At 47.8% G+C, this 15544-nt stretch overlaps 1 protein-coding gene across 1 annotated transcript in view; it reads left to right on the forward strand.

Annotated features, from left to right (window-relative positions):
• plxna2 (plexin A2) overlaps positions 1-15544 on the forward strand; it is a 170666-nt gene that overhangs the window by 74117 nt on the left and 81005 nt on the right. Inside the window, exon 4 of the mRNA XM_061259087.1 lies at positions 5784-5884. Within this exon, the coding sequence (XP_061115071.1) occupies positions 5784-5884 (101 nt within the window). The remainder of the gene's footprint in view (positions 1-5783; positions 5885-15544) is intronic.

The raw sequence follows: 15544 nt of genomic DNA on the forward strand, positions 1-15544 counted from the left end.
CGATTTACCACCCGCCCCGCGTCTACCTCTGGCACCACGCACGTCGTGCCTCAAAGGTCAAGCCCAATAAGGGTGATTCCTTACAAATCCCCCCATCCTGAGCTAGCTCCCTCCCCAGTGCTGCTGTCAGCTCATAGCACCGAGTGATGGAGTGTTCAGCTCCCAGACGCTTTCAGGAGGAAGAGAGCTCGGGAGCAGAGCGGTGGGGGGGGGGGGGGTATTGATTCCCAAAGCTCTCCTAGAGTTCCCCCAGCTGGTCCTGGTATTTCATGTGCTCCACCCCAAGTACACCTAAGTAATCATCAGGTGCGCTTGAGATTGAACACATCAAATACCTGGACCATCTGGGGGTACAAGAAGTTTTGGAACTACCGACTTAGAGGACATGGTCACCTAGCCCTGAGAGAGGCTATGCTGAGAATGTGTGGAGCTTATCAGCCAGGCGAGTGGTGGCGAGGGGGGGTGGATGTGGCTCCCTCCCTGCAGGACGGTGGAGTGAGGAGAGGCGAGCGGTTCTGTGCGTTGTACGCCAGCGTGATCGATGCGTTTAATTCCAGTGACGAGGACCCAGCTCGGCTCTCTCTCATTAAAGATGCATGGCTGTGGGGTCGAGGGGGGGGGGCTGCGACTGCTCCAGCGGTGCCAGCTGTGTACGGCCCGCTCCGAGCGGCACTGGGGTCAGCGGCCAGCCCGTTGCCATGACATCCAGGGACAGAGGGGAGCGGGAACGCACCCCGCATTCCTCGTTGGCTGTTTTTGTTTTTTTCCCCCGTGTCGGGGGAAAGGCTTGAAAGGCGGCCTGCACCGCATCTGCCGGCCGCAGTGATTGCGCAGACAGGGCCGAGAGCCGCCGTTCCCAGAGCTCTCCACCCCTCCTGTGCCTAATTGTGCGCCATTCATCAGCCCGTTGCCATGGGCCCGACGCCTTCCTGAAGCCTGGCAGGCACACGGGCGCGGTATCAGCGTCTGTGACTGATGCGCTGGAATGGCTTTCGCGGTTTTTCAGTGGATTTCGCGCGATTAGTTATTAACACGCCGCACGGAGGCCGCTTCGCCGCATACGTGCGCTAGTGTGGCGTGTGGGCCTTTTTTAGAAGAAGTGGAATTTTTATTGTGTTTTGACTGCCGTGTCCCCACTTGCCCTTCATAGCCTGACCCCGTTTAAGAGCCAGGCCTTTCCCTCAGGAGAACAGTCATGGGCTCCAGTGGAGAGGAGAGTAGCCTATCACTCTACTGTCTGTATGGCAGGCTAGCGCAGTGCTACGGTCATGCTAACAGGAATGTGTGCTCGTTAGCTTCAGAAGGGAGTTTCCAGGTGCCGTAGACCATAGCCTTCACCCAGCGTGCACCCAGAGCCCCAGTCTCATCGCGCTTCAAACGCCGTCTCTGGCCATCCGAGACCCCGGCTCACCTTTCGCTCCGTGTCATCAGGTCGCCACGGCCCCCGCCTTGTCAGCGCCATGACAACTGGTCCCGCCCCCCCCGGGCCTGTGATCATCACACAGCCACGCCCCCCACGGGCCGCAGGAGAACAGCCCCATTGTGCGTCTCCACGGCTGCTGCCCCAGCGTGCTGAGTGACCGGGGCGTGTGCTGGGCAACAGCTGCCCCACCACCCCGACACGGTCAGCCAGGGTCCCCGTCAGCCCCTCTCCCATCCAAACTCAACACACCGACGCTCTGCTCGACGTCACCCGATACCAGAACACCAGGCCTCTCTGCCAGCTGCAGTTGTCCGCACGTTGTTGTTTATTTACACACGGTGACACACACCGAGGTGTATGTGGGGACCGTGTTGCTGGAGTGTGGCAGACAGCGCTGGTGTTGTGTCTTTAAAGACCCTGCTTTTTCTCCAGCTCAGCTGTGGCACTGCTGTGCCTCTTTATTGTACGCCACCTGTTTCTGGGGGCTTACTGTTCCCAACCGGGCCCCCCAGATCTAAGCACTTTCTCCTGCCTCTGATGACTGGCTGGGGTGGGGGTTGATGGTGTTGTGGAAATATCCTCTTGTTCCTATTTCAGCAGAGGGTGAAGAACCCGGTTCAACACAATCACAGTACTTTAAGACTCTGTTACTTGTAAACCATGGGGGTATGTGTTTACCGACACAGTGCAAGAGGGGAAGTCTCTTTTTATACCTGCCTCTTCACATAACACATGACCGAATTTTAAGCTGTCCAAGCATCCACCAGTCTTGCAATGTCTAAGGTACGATGTTTAGGTTTTCTAAAGATGTTTACTACCATGTGTATCATATTGATTGCCCATCAGGGGGCTGGGTTGGTGTGAACACATTAAATACACAGAAGCCAGGGCTTGATGTCATACCTTATCTTTTTTTGTAAACATGTTATTCCCACTTGAATATCTCTCTTCCTCAGTCAACATTACCTTTTGCCCAATGTATTTTGAAGCCCAAAACCCAGCCTCCGCTTATCAACTTGTCACAAGCTGCAGTCTGAATGTTTTAGCCCGGCAGTTTGGCACACTGCCTTAATGTATTCAAACACGGTTTATACATACTTATACTTTGTAGGATTTATAAAACATACAAAAAAATGTCCCTCTACAATGGGGGCGGTTGTTTGACAGGAGTCGCCTCAACAATTACACACACTCAAAGAAGCAGTGTGACCATACAGTCACACACATGCACAAGTGTATTTTAAAGCATTTAACAGATGCGCTTATCCAGAGTGAAACATGACATACTACGCATACACTACACTTACACACATACACTCAATGATCACTTTATTTGGTAGACCTGTACACCAGCTTGTTGATGCAAATATTTAATCAGCCAATCATGTGGCAGCAAGTAAATGCATAAAAGCATGCAGACATGGTTCAGCTCTTTTTCAGACCAAATATCAAAATGGGGAAGAAATGTGAAAAGTGACTTTGACTGTGGAATGATTGTTGCCAGACAGGGTGGTTTGAGTATCTCAGAAACTGCTGATCTCCTGGGATTTTCACGTACGATGGTCTCTAGATAGAGAATTGTGTGAAAAACAAAGAAACTTCCAGTAAACAGAGAGGCCAGATGAGAATGGCCAGGCTGGTCAAAGCTGACAGGAAGGTGACAGTAATGCAAATAACCACACATTACAACAGTGGTATGCAGAAGAGCATCTCTGAACACACAGTAATAAATCTAATAAATACCAAATAAAGTTCTCACTGGGTGTACGTGCAAACACACATATGTATGCACACACAACACCATGCAGACATTAACACACAGACACACACAGAGCCGTCCTGTTGTCTCTCGTCAGATCACTGGCTCGTTGTCCTCGGCCCCCTCTGAGCTGGGACAGGTGGATGACAGCGCAGTCATTGGATCCCCACTGAAATCCCAACTGAAGCCAATAATGACACTTAACATGGCTGCGTATGGAAACAGTGGGTTTTAAAAGCTGGAAATGGGCATCCTCCTAATCAATCACACCACACTGGTATATTCACGGAATATTCCCCTACACTGTGTTCCATTTTGAAGGCATTCACAAGGCAAGAAGGTAATTAAACGAGAGAGCAATAAGTTTGCCATTGCTGCCATTTTGCCTTGGCGTTGTGCAAATAGCACAAGCTCAGCCCTGGTGTAGAAACAAGCTACAGTATGACCAGCTTGAAGTTACCACCTAGCAGCTGTTTCAAAACAGCTTGAACTGGTCAAACCATGTTTAGTATGGAGCTGGTCTGACCTGGTCAACCAGCTACCAGCTGTTTCAAAACCTAGCTCGAGCTGTTCTTTTCAGCAGAGCGCGCAAGCTTTCTCAGTGTAAAGTGTGTTTGTTTCCTGTAGATGTGTTATGGCATCTCTGTAGGCCGCAAGGCAGGCATTCTGCGGGCCTGCTCAGCGGCCAGGACCTCTCCAGGAGGTCACGTCAGTGCTGATGGCCTTTGAGTGACAGAGACAGCAGAAGTCAGGTCTCAGCTGTTGGGCCACGGGTCTGCAGCTTGTCCTGAGGAGCAGGACAGGGCAGCCGTGATGGTGTGTGTGTGTATGTGTGTGTGTGTCTGCCTGCCTCATGTACCTGCCCATGGTTCTGCGCCCAGGTACATGTAGTTTTTACACTCATGTTTCAGGCATTTAGCAGATGCTCTCATCCAGAGTGACTTACATTCTTTTTATGTACATTCAATTTGCACAGCTGGATATTTACTTAAGTAATTCAGGTTAAGTACCGTGCTCAAGGGTGCAGTGACAGTGCCTCACCTGGGAATCACACCCACATCCCTGGAGCTTAAAGCATCATGTCCCATCACTATTATGCCTCTCTACCACCCTGTTACCTTAAAGTGTGTGTGTGTGCTTTTGTTTCTGTTTCTGTCTGCGTGTGTGTGCGTGTTTGTGTATGTGATTCTGTGTGTGTGTGTGTGTGTGTGTATGACTGTGTGTGTATCTGTGTCGGTGAGTGTGTGTGTGTGTGTGTATGTACGTGTGTCTATCCTTGTTTGTGTATGTGTTTCTGTATGCTTCTGTGTGTGTGCGTGGGTGTTTTCACAGAAGGCATTCACAGAGGTTCAGGTTCAAACCAAAACAGCAGCTTCCTGTCAGCTGTCAGTAATGTATGTGTGGGGCACTGTGATTATCACACCTTGCAATTAAGCCTCATCTCAGCAGCAGGGCAGAGACACTCCGAGTGTTTAGAGAGAAGGCTCCTGCATTTACGAGCCTTCAGGCCACTCACAGGCAGAGAGTATATCGATCACACCTATTGACCCGGCTGTATTACAATGAATGGCATTACTGGGGACAGGGTGACAACAGCAGGAGAGGGTGGGCTTCTATTTAAATAACTAATAGTTGTGAGGCCACCGGGCTATTATAAACAGAGGTGTTTTTCTTTTCTTTGTGTTTCAGACTGGATGTGTATGTGAAACGTGTGTGTGTGTGTGTGTGAGCCATTGCCTGTATGTGTGTGTGTGTGAGCGCTCGCCTGTATGTGTGTTTCGGACAGATGCAGTTCCTTACACAAAAGGCCTGCCATGTAAAAGAGCGTATTCACCAGCAGCCACCAGCTGCTGGAGCTCCTGTTGGGCTCAGAAAAGAGACAGTAAAAAAACACCAGTTGCTCTTTCCACTTGCATCCATCTGTCATCCCCCCCATGTCCAAGTAGAGCAGAACGCTTTAAACCCGGTGAATAGGATACCAGTTGAACTGCTGTTGGCCGACACTATGAGGATTAGACACACGACACCATGACGGAGTGAGCGTTCACCTTCTTGCCCCGTGTTTTTAATTTATTCTCTGGTTGTGTACATCTCCTGCATCTTAGGGGCTTTTTGAAAGCAAAAAAAAATAAAAATCAATACAGTAATATCTGAACTTGCCTGGTATCCAGTGGAGCTAGAAATTCATTATAGGCTGAAATAGAAGTCGATAAGTATGTGGAAATTAAAGCAAGGAATAGTGTTTGGCCAGACTTAAGCAACATTTCCAATCGAACTTGAATTGTTTTTTAAATACCTCTCAGCCTTCTCTCTTTTTATTTGCCCTCTCTAAAACTTTATGGTTAATTCTGAATTCCGCAAACTACATCAGATTAAAATGTAGTTTAATGTAGTAATACATTACATGAACATTTCAGTGACAGTTTATCTGTGCTCAGAATTGAAACGGACCCTGCGGCGTGCTATCGCAGTGTGTGTGTGTGTGTGTGTTATGCTTGTGTGTATAAATATGTGTGCGTGTTAAGCTTGTGGGTATAGGTGTGTGTGAGATAGCTATTTGTGTCCTCTGACTGCAGCTGTGTCTTTTCTGTGTGTTTGCAGGTGACCAGGGTCCCCATTGAGTCCTGTGAGCAGTATGGGACATGTGGGGAGTGTCTGAGCTCTGGAGACCCCCACTGCGGCTGGTGTGTCCTGCACAACATGTGAGTGCCACTCCCTGCCCCTGCCCCTGCCCCTGCCCCTCTCCCTGTCCCTGCCCCCGCCCCTACCCCTACCCCCGTCCCCGCCCCTGCCCCTCTCCCTGTCCTGTTCTGGCTGTGGGTCTCCCTACTGCTGTAATCACATGTTTATGGTATCACTGGACTTTATTTTCTCAATATTAAGGTGTCTGTGTGGAAAAAAGCAGGGGCCAGTCAGTATTTGGTGTTTTTGTAACAGTTAATTTGATATTTAATGTGATATATACACCATTCCAAGGCACAAGTCCTGTAAATTGTCACTGTGATGCTTTTCCTGAATGTCTGAATGCCTGGTACAGGTTGGCTGGGACAGTATTTTTGCTTCCCTTCTCTCGCCCTCTAGTGGTAAGACTTCATTACTGCGGGAGCCACTGAGCCAGCCTGTCGGCGAGCAGGTCTGTGAGACAGCATAGGGCTCTAATGTTCTCAGGTCTGCATCCTCCTGGACCGAAAATAAAACCCCTCAGCTCAGGGTTACTGCGTAAAGGCAGTACTGTGCGCAACAGAAAGGGCCATGCACTCTGTGAACTTGTAATGTCACTCACCTAAGATCGCTCCAAAAGTGCTTCACAGTCCGCACGGAGGCTGAGGGTGCCCCCTGCCTGCGCAACTGTGCAACTGCACCACCGGAGCTCAGCACACCTTTACTGGACTGTGCTGCCCAATGAAACAGCAGGGGAACGATCTTGGCAGCTGTAAAAGAAACATTCGTGCATAGATACATTTTGCATGTATTATGCCCTGTTCATTTTACTTCATATTCAGTATCTGACTGCTGAAGTGGCTAAATTAAGCTGGAAAGGGAAAGGGTGGATGTACCACAGTGAGAGAGAGAGAGAGAGAGAGAGAGAGAGAGAGAGACTCTCACTCTTCCAGGTCACACAGCAGCCAGTTTAACACAGCTCACCCTATCAAGGTATAGCTCAATGTGTGTGCAGGCGCACGCTGAGATCATCATTACCATAATGGCATCTCCTGGAAAGTGCACTTAAAAGTCATTTGCATCACTCCAAATCTGGGACAAAGGGAAATAATTGCGTGGCTAAGAGGTAATTCAGGGTTTTTTTTCTTGCAAGTTTTCAGAGCCGGTGCCACCCCCTGTTGTTTACAGTTTGCGTGCCTTTGCAAGGAGCATCTAAATGAATGTCAGTCTCCTCACTAGGGGGCTAAGTACAGCTGATGCACAGCCACTCTATTGTTTTACTTCACATTTTTACCTGTTTGATTGTGCTGTTTATCCATTTGGTTTTAGCTCCTTATATCCTCCTTTCCCCCCTTCACTCCCTCTGGCTGTGACATTATAATACGGTGTCTGCTAACGGGGTGACCATAAAAGCTTTTAGTGTTTACCTTCATCGACATTTATTTTTAACTAGCCAAGCCATTAAAATAGAAAATAGTATGCTTATCTTCTCCATTGTGTCTAATCCTGAAGATGTCCTACATGGTGATTCACGCAGGTACTGTTCCATTTTCACTGGCTGCCGAGCACACGGTTCAGATGAGGAAAGCAGGGAAATTATATCATAAACAGGATGTTTGCACTGAAAGCAAGGGAGCCCCAGTTTCAATTCAAAAGAAATATCTCTGGAAAATATGCCCAAAGAAAAATCAATTCTTTCAGCGAGGAACAGCGCAGAGCATTTCAGTTCGCGGAGCAGGGGAAGAATGACAGTTATTTGTTTCACTATCATTGCAGATCAACACGCCCGGGATTCTGCCACGGCAGAAAACCGATATCAGCGACCATGTTGAAACCAAAACAAACAAAACACGCAAATTGTAACACAAACCATATGCCGTGTCTGGATGCAGCTGGGCTGTAAATGACTTTGAGATAGCAACGCCTGGAGATTGAATTTAATAGGTCTGTAACCAAGGGCAAATCCGCCTGTCTGTCATGTTGCAAAGCACAATCGCTGCGATGTCCATGTTGATTTGAATATGGTATGTGAAGCGTTACCTTACACATGGTTATAGGCATGAATTAAATGAGAAGCATTCGTTGTACATATGTATATCTATGATAGAAAACAGCTGAATTTGATCTATACTGACATTTTTTTTTACTCCCAAGATTTACAGTGAAGTCAAAGTGAGTTTAGCTCTGTGTGTTTACCCTGTTGAAACATGAGGCACTTTTTAAATACTTCTCGACTGCACTAGGCCCTGGGGAGTGTAGTTTCTACAGGAAAAGAAGATCTCATTTTGTGCTGACAAACATCAACAGAAATTCTTGTGGCAAGGTTAGGTTTAGTGAGGTAAAAATAAACATTGTTTTATGCATGCTCAACGAAGCGGTTGACTACAATGTAATTGTTGCGGATGCTGATATTGTAAGAGATATTTTCTAATGCACTTGGAGAGTTTGGTTATATAAATACTTCCCTGACCAGAGTGCAGTTAATGTAATGGAAAGAAGACAAATTTTAAACAAAATGAGAAAATTACATAGTATCTCTGCCCAAACTTCTTATTCACAATTGCATTTCAAAAGTCATAGATTTAATCTCCATGTTAGTTTATATATTCTAATGCTTTCTTCGTTAGTGCAATTTATTGAATGATGTGTCGAGTATTGTCCTTGTTTGCTGCTGTTCTTTTTCTGGCTTGTGGAGATGTCATTATATTACATCTAGATTTTTTTTGTGTGCTGTTTATTCTCACTGACAACTCTATTTATGGTTTAATTATTGGTTCTGTTGATTCGATTGCGAGTAAATTGGTAACCTAGGAGGAATTGTGGCAGCTATTAGATTGGTGCACACCTGAGATGATTATTTCAGATGATTAGGGATGACACAGGTGCCCCTTGTTATTGACTGACGCTGTCTGGTGCCGCTTCATGAAAAAATAAAACGTTGCCGTTTGAAGATAAGAGGAATTGAGTCGCTTGATGATGCGAGCAGTGTGATAAAAATGAAATAAATATGATAATATTTCCTTGTGGAGATACGACAATAGATGATTGGCGGGGCTGGATAATCACCAAATTTAGGAGTAAATTACATTTTTTTTAAATGCAAAAAATAATCTGCCTCATCTTCACGTCAGCTTTTACATCTCTGTCAGGAGCCAGGACTTCAATGTGCCGCGTGTATCTTCGCCATCACAAAAACACGAAAGGAAGAAACTGAGTGGAACTGATACATTAGCTTGCAGTGGGGCCAAACCCGAACCACACTGAATTTCCCAGCGCTCTACTGGTGGGGTACGCTCTCTCTTGTGTGTTATGCATCTTCTTCCATCCAGCAGCTTGATCTCACTCCTCTCCAGCAGCTGGGTAACAGGGGCGTACTACAAAGACAAGCTTGACATTCATCAATAATAAAGGTGAAATGAGCTCCTTGATCTTATCTAGAAGCAACATAAGCGCAGCTCTTTAGCTTGCTGAGCACATTGATTATGATTAACTTAAGCTTTGGAAAAGCACCAATATTATGGTCTGTAAGTAAAACATTTTATGTTGCTAGTTTTCAGGCTGGGGTACCCAGTCGACAAGAGGTACCCAGTCCTACACAGCGAGGCAGGCAGTTTGTGTCTCTGCACAGTGGACTAGTGCATTAGCTGGACTTACCTCCCAGGAGGGTTTGGGCTGCTGAAACCCATTTCGCCCAGACTACACCCACCCTCTGCGCTCGGAATTTGTTCCGTCGTTGAAGTAATAATCAGTCCAGCCACCTCGGAATTGCCATTTTAATCAAATGTGACCGTTTTTTAAAATTATCATTCTGACCACGCTGCAGTCACATTCTATTCACCTGTCTGTTCATGCTCTTATCGCCTTTTAGTCACATTTGCCGAACAATAGGCCGACTCCGCCGTGTCAGTACTTGCCCTCGCAACAATACATTTGTGATTAAAATGTGGGGTGGAAAGGGAGTTTTATCAGGGGACTATACTTGCGCTTGGCCCTTGGTAGTTACTGTTTTCAGCTGGATTTTCATGGTTATTTCTGGGTTACTGATCAGCATTGTGCTAAGCTCTTTTTTAAAATCGCAGTGTTGAAGTAAGGTCAGCGCATTAGTGCTGGGAAGAGTAAAATAAGCCTTACTTATTCAGTGTGCGGTTCTGTTGTCTCGGGCCGTTTTTGGATTCGGCATTAGGGGTGTTGATTGGCACGTCAGATTGTGATGCCCATCAGCTCCACTTATCATGTTAGCGCATAGCTACCTGTCAGATTATTGAGAGGCCCATAATGTACGGTTGCAGACAGATGCAGTGGATGAAGATCTGCGCTGAAGATAGACGCGCCACCCGCTAGGGCTGTCTGTCTGCGAGGAGCTCTGGTTTCTGCAGTCATCAAACAGCCGTGCTAACCAGTCCCCCCCCCCAACACCCTCCCTGATGAAGATCCTGCAGCTGATTGGATGCGTTCTGAGACGGCCCTTTTGCCAGAGAGCGGGGATTGACTTGTTCTCGCTCTGCGCTTCGACGAGATGCGGTTGTGCGTCTGATGACCGGCTTCCTCTGCGTCTCCCAAGAGCCCCGGTGGAAACGGGTGGCAGGGTTTTCGGACAGCTGGGCCCAGGCCTGCTCCCTCCCCTCCACCCCCTCGGGCTCCCTCTCCACGGCGCCCTCTGCTGGCCGTGGTGGCCGAGGCGGCTGCAGCTGCATTCTCCGAAGCGCTGTTGACTTAATGAAACGATTCTCCCTCCGTCTCGGCGATGTTTGCTCATTTTCCCTGAAAGCAGCCGCCGCAACTCGTCTTATTAAGACGCTTTCGTCTGCCGAATCAACACTCCCAGACACTCGAGATGGTTGGCTTGCCATACGTAAACACCGCGGCTTTGATCACCCGCTCCCTCCCAGCTGCCATTGAGAGTTTGTTTCCCTTCCTCTTCCAAACAAGTCTCTCTTTTTTCATTTTCTTCTCTTCAGCCACAATTGAAACGTTCCACGCAAAGGTAGGTAATTAGTAACATGACAGCCTATTAGCCAGTCCCTGCGATCAGGGCTGATGCTGAGTTTTTAGAGAAGTGGCGTCTCCTTTTCTCTTCTTCCCCCCTCCATCCAGCGTGGCGTGATTTTCTAAACTCCTTTAATTAGCAGCAGCTGGCGTTCAGGGAGCAAAAGTGTCAAGGAGGAGGAAGAGAAAGTGCCTGTTTGATGGCTCGTACTTAGCCCCGCTAAGGCAAAGACTGCGTTTTGATTGCAGTTCAAAAGAGTCCCTCTGGTTCAGACGTGCTTCGGTTGCTCTGGCGTGGGTTCCATCACTCCCCGGCATCACGGTTTTAACCCCTGCGGGGTCCAGCTGATTTCACCATTCACCCAAGCCGGCTTCTCAACCACAATATACGAGGCTTTTCCGTCTCACTGTAAATAAAACGGTTGATCTGCACCACTTATGGGGAAGCTTTGCTGTTGGATTTATGAGGATTATTTGCCAAATCGCATATGTGTCAGAGCAGCACTAAAGCTCTTGCTGAAACCATTTGATTGGTTTGGTTTTTAAGGGTCAGAGGGCAGTAGCAATCCAATAGCTTTCGACGGTGAGGCGATTATTTGATTTGTTGAGGAAACATTTTGACAAGCTAAGCTGCCACATAGAGTGAGATGCGGTGTTGACACGATAAGGGCCCTTGTCAGTCCAATGAACATCCCCTTTATATGTTATTTGCGTGGCAATGCGTGCTCTGATGGCTATTGAAGAGGGAGGTGCCCAGCGCGGAGTGAATCGGCCCTTGAACTTTGCTGCTGTCAAACGAGCTCTCTGCTTCTCGACTCAACTGTCTCCACCGCCCCTACGGCGGATTGGGTGTGGCCTTTTGCCAATACAAGAAGGTCATTCGTTCATGGGCCCGACTGGTGTGTTCTGCTGTCTCTGTTGGATCAGCCCACCTCAGGTGCTTACTGGCTGCACCGGCACTCCTGGGACTCTGAGTGGCAGCTAGATCCACAAATCAATGTTATTAGCTTAAACACAGTGGAAAGATTTGTACGCAGCCCTGGCAGCCCTCCCAAGCAGTTCCATTAGTCTGATGTATCGCACCTAACCATCTCAGCTTAGGAATCATTGAGATTCACTGAGCAGGCTATCTTTGGATGAGTACCTGCTCTTACAGTCAGTCCAAGCCCCTCTGTCTTACTGTCTCTCTTCCGTCTGTCTCTTTCCCTTTCTCTGACTCTGTCTTGTTCTCTCACCCTCTCTCATTCTCTCCTTGTCGCTCTCTTGTCCATTTCTCTCCCTCGCTGTCTTTCTCCCAAGGCCTCTTTCTCAGAATAAATGTGTGTTAGCCTCATAAGTTAGCTTGGCCTCCACCCATACGCGTTACCAGGGTGAGTGGAACAAGACCAAGACGAATAATGGATTTAAACCTGGAGACGGTGCTGTCATTCTGGAGAGGGGACGGGCTCTGTGTCGCTCGGATACCAGCTCACAAGTTCGGAGATAGCGCATATCTGATCGCAGCGGAAGCCAAGCCATTCCCTCACGGCATTCAGTAAAAATACCAGGTGCCAACTGGGTAGGTCAAGCGACTCATAACGAATGAGCAGGCCCATCCATCTCACTCAATACCTCCTGGTCTATTCATCTCAAACATTAACTTCTAATTAGATATTGATCTGGTACAGGGCCGTGTGTCAATATCGCCAACCATCTCCACCACGTCGGCCCTCATAAATCGACAGACATTAATTAAGCTGTATTTATGGTATTGTATGAGACTGGCGATGCCGGGAGATACGGAAGGGGCAGAATTTCAAAAGCTCAGTCTTTAGAAGAGAGTTATCGGACATCCTTTCGCTAATTTTTCAGTCTGAAGGCGATCGGAGGAGAAGTGGATCTGTGCTCCGCTTAGTGCATTACTCATATTGCTGTCTGATGTTAAACCCACCTGCCTTGCTATTAGGAAAGGCAGTTACACAGGCTGCCTGCTGCTCTCACTAAGTGCACTGTAACACACACAAGGTCTGCAGTGTAGGGCCATGGCCTCGACGTGAACTTCTCTTTCTTTCTCTTTCCCTCTATGATTAAAGGCTGTACAGAAGAAATAAAGAGGCTCATTGCCATCTAAAACAGAGACGGCTGCTCTCGTTCCCTGAACGCAACACGCTGTAGCACAGTGATACACAATGAGTGTTACAGTGGGTTGCGTTGTCGTCGTCAGTCTTGGCTCTGGATACGTGCCCTGTCCCAAACCAAGGCCAAGCCCCATAGGGGTGACTGTGGTGAATCGCATAACAGTCCCAGAGCGCTCTCTCTGGCTTCATTCTATGCTTTGCAGAAGAGCCGTGCAGGGAGGCAGGAGATCAGAGCCTCCCCGTTTCCTGTGTCTGAATCCGGGGGTGCGTCCCAATACTCCTTTCATTCACTCGTCTCGAGGAGACGGGTGGAGGAAAGGAGGACACATTTTTCAAGTACCGGGACATACCCAGGGTGTTCATGGCCGTTCACTGGAAACCCCTGAGGAGAAATGATCTGCTTCACGCTGTACTTAGTTAGAATAGGTATGAGAAGCTGAGGCGATTTTCTATTCAACAGTACGTACATTCCATTGCCTCCATTTCAATGGATAATCAAGGAGGCGGAGAGAGTAGAGGAATGCAGGATACATTTTTTTGAGTCCTGAGATGTAGCCCCTCATTTAACTAGGCAACAGTGCACGCAGCTGCTACAATGGGATTTTTGCCCTATCTTGACCTCACACAAGGTAGAGATAGTATTCTGAAACCAGTCATGCTGTGCGCTGTGATGAGGTTTATGCCTGTCACATTATTGCTAGAGACATACACGGCAATAGCGTTAGATTTCAGTGGAGTTTATTACATTTTTTATTTAAAAATACTTTTTATTTGGAACGTGAAGCATAGGAAGAATCCACCAGTCTTTTCCTTCTTTCTCTGGCTTTCTGGCAACTTAGCAGAACAGTGTAAACATACTATACTACTGCTCTTTTATCGGTTTTGTGTCTTAATTATGAAGCCCAATATTGATATTTAAATGCATGATATTTCTTCTACAGACTGCACATGTTTTTTTGTGAAAACGTTTCAATACAGGACTGATTTGTTTGCAGAAGTGAACAAGCAGATGTGTATACAGCCATTCAGAAAACAAAGGCAGAATAATTGGCTGGATCTATAAACCCTGTATAGATACCTGGCCTTCAGGTCTGGAGCTGTACGCCCAGAGCAAAGAGGGGCCTGTGTGGAAATGAGCCTGTATGTAATATCTACCCCCTGCTGCCCGCTTAAACAAGGCACTTAATGGCAGAGATGCAATCAGAGGCTTTTTCCACACCTTTGTTTGGCTGAATGGGAGGGAGGCCCTGGGTGGAAATCTTGAGTGTGTGCCTCCCTCTCTCTCTTCCTCTCTCCCCCTCTCTCTTCCTCTCTCCCCCTCTCTCTGTCCCTGCCTGCCCCTGTCCTCCTTGAGCAGCCGGGCTGTGGAGTGGAGCGACCGCATAACTGCATGGGGGGAAAGGTTGGGCCAAAGCAACATAGGGCCCAGGGGTTAGGGGGCTAGTGTACCGCCAAAATCGCTCTCTCTATCACAGTGAGAGGGGAGCTGTGTCACTGCCCGCCCCATTTCACACTGTTTCTGCATCTGGCCCCATCCCCCAGTGGGCCATATTTTTGCATATATATTTTTTACATTTTCTTATTACATTTTCTTTTATCATATCTTTTAGCTTATTCTTGATCTTGTTCTCGTTCAGGCAATGAGGAACCCCTCTCCTAATGAATCCCCATCGGATAATAACGCTGTCCTTCAGGGCCAGTCGCATGCCTGTCATTAAAAATAAATCCTGTTGTTTCCTGGGATCTCGGCGCCTTCTGTAAACTCCTTTCAAATGTGGACACATAAATATTTGAGGAACAAGGGGCTGTCCCAAGAGAGCGGGCCTGGTTGATCGCTGGGCAGAAATTACACAACAGACCATAGACCGGACTTATGGTGCATGGTGAGACAGAGCCGGGGCTAAGCATTCCGGGGGGGGGGGGGGGGGGGGAGCATTAAGGCTTTGCATACCTTAAAAGCCCCATTTAGGAGCCACTTTGGCTAGCCGGATAGTTAGCCACGCCGTCACAGGGGAACAGTAGCGATACATATGAGAGATTGTGTGTGTGTGTGTGTGTGTGTGTGTGTGTGTATGTGTGTGTGTTTTAAGGGAGTTGAATAGTTAATATCAATCCTCCCTCTCGAGGTAGCGTAAAATCTCCAGCATCTCCCACAGGGCCGGAGAGAGGGCTAAGGGCTAGCTGAGCCGTGACTGCAGAGGTAGACAGGGTGAGTGACAGCCCGTAGGCTGAGGGGGAGGTTGTAATCGACATGCACTTCAGCTAATGAGAGTGCAAGGAGGTGAAGCTGTAACCTCATGGAGATAATGCCTGTCATAGGGAGCCATGGAAACAACAGCAACTTTTTTTTTAAATCAATGCGTGTTTTTTTTTTTTTTTTGGGGGGGGGGGCTGTTTTTCTCCTCCTAATAACATTCAGTTTTCTCTCCACTTTACTTGTGGCATGAAGTATGCATAAATGATTATTCTCAACTACATCTAAAAGCACATTAACTATCATTTTACTCCCGAGTGGTGCATTACGGGGGGAAAAAGAGACACGGTAATTTCCTCGGCATTTCAGGCCTTTGTCTGAGGAAGCGGATTGCTGCTTAGTAA

Source organism: Conger conger, chromosome 10 (assembly GCF_963514075.1).
Source record: "Conger conger chromosome 10, fConCon1.1, whole genome shotgun sequence".
Classification (NCBI taxonomy): Eukaryota; Metazoa; Chordata; class Actinopteri; order Anguilliformes; family Congridae; genus Conger; species Conger conger.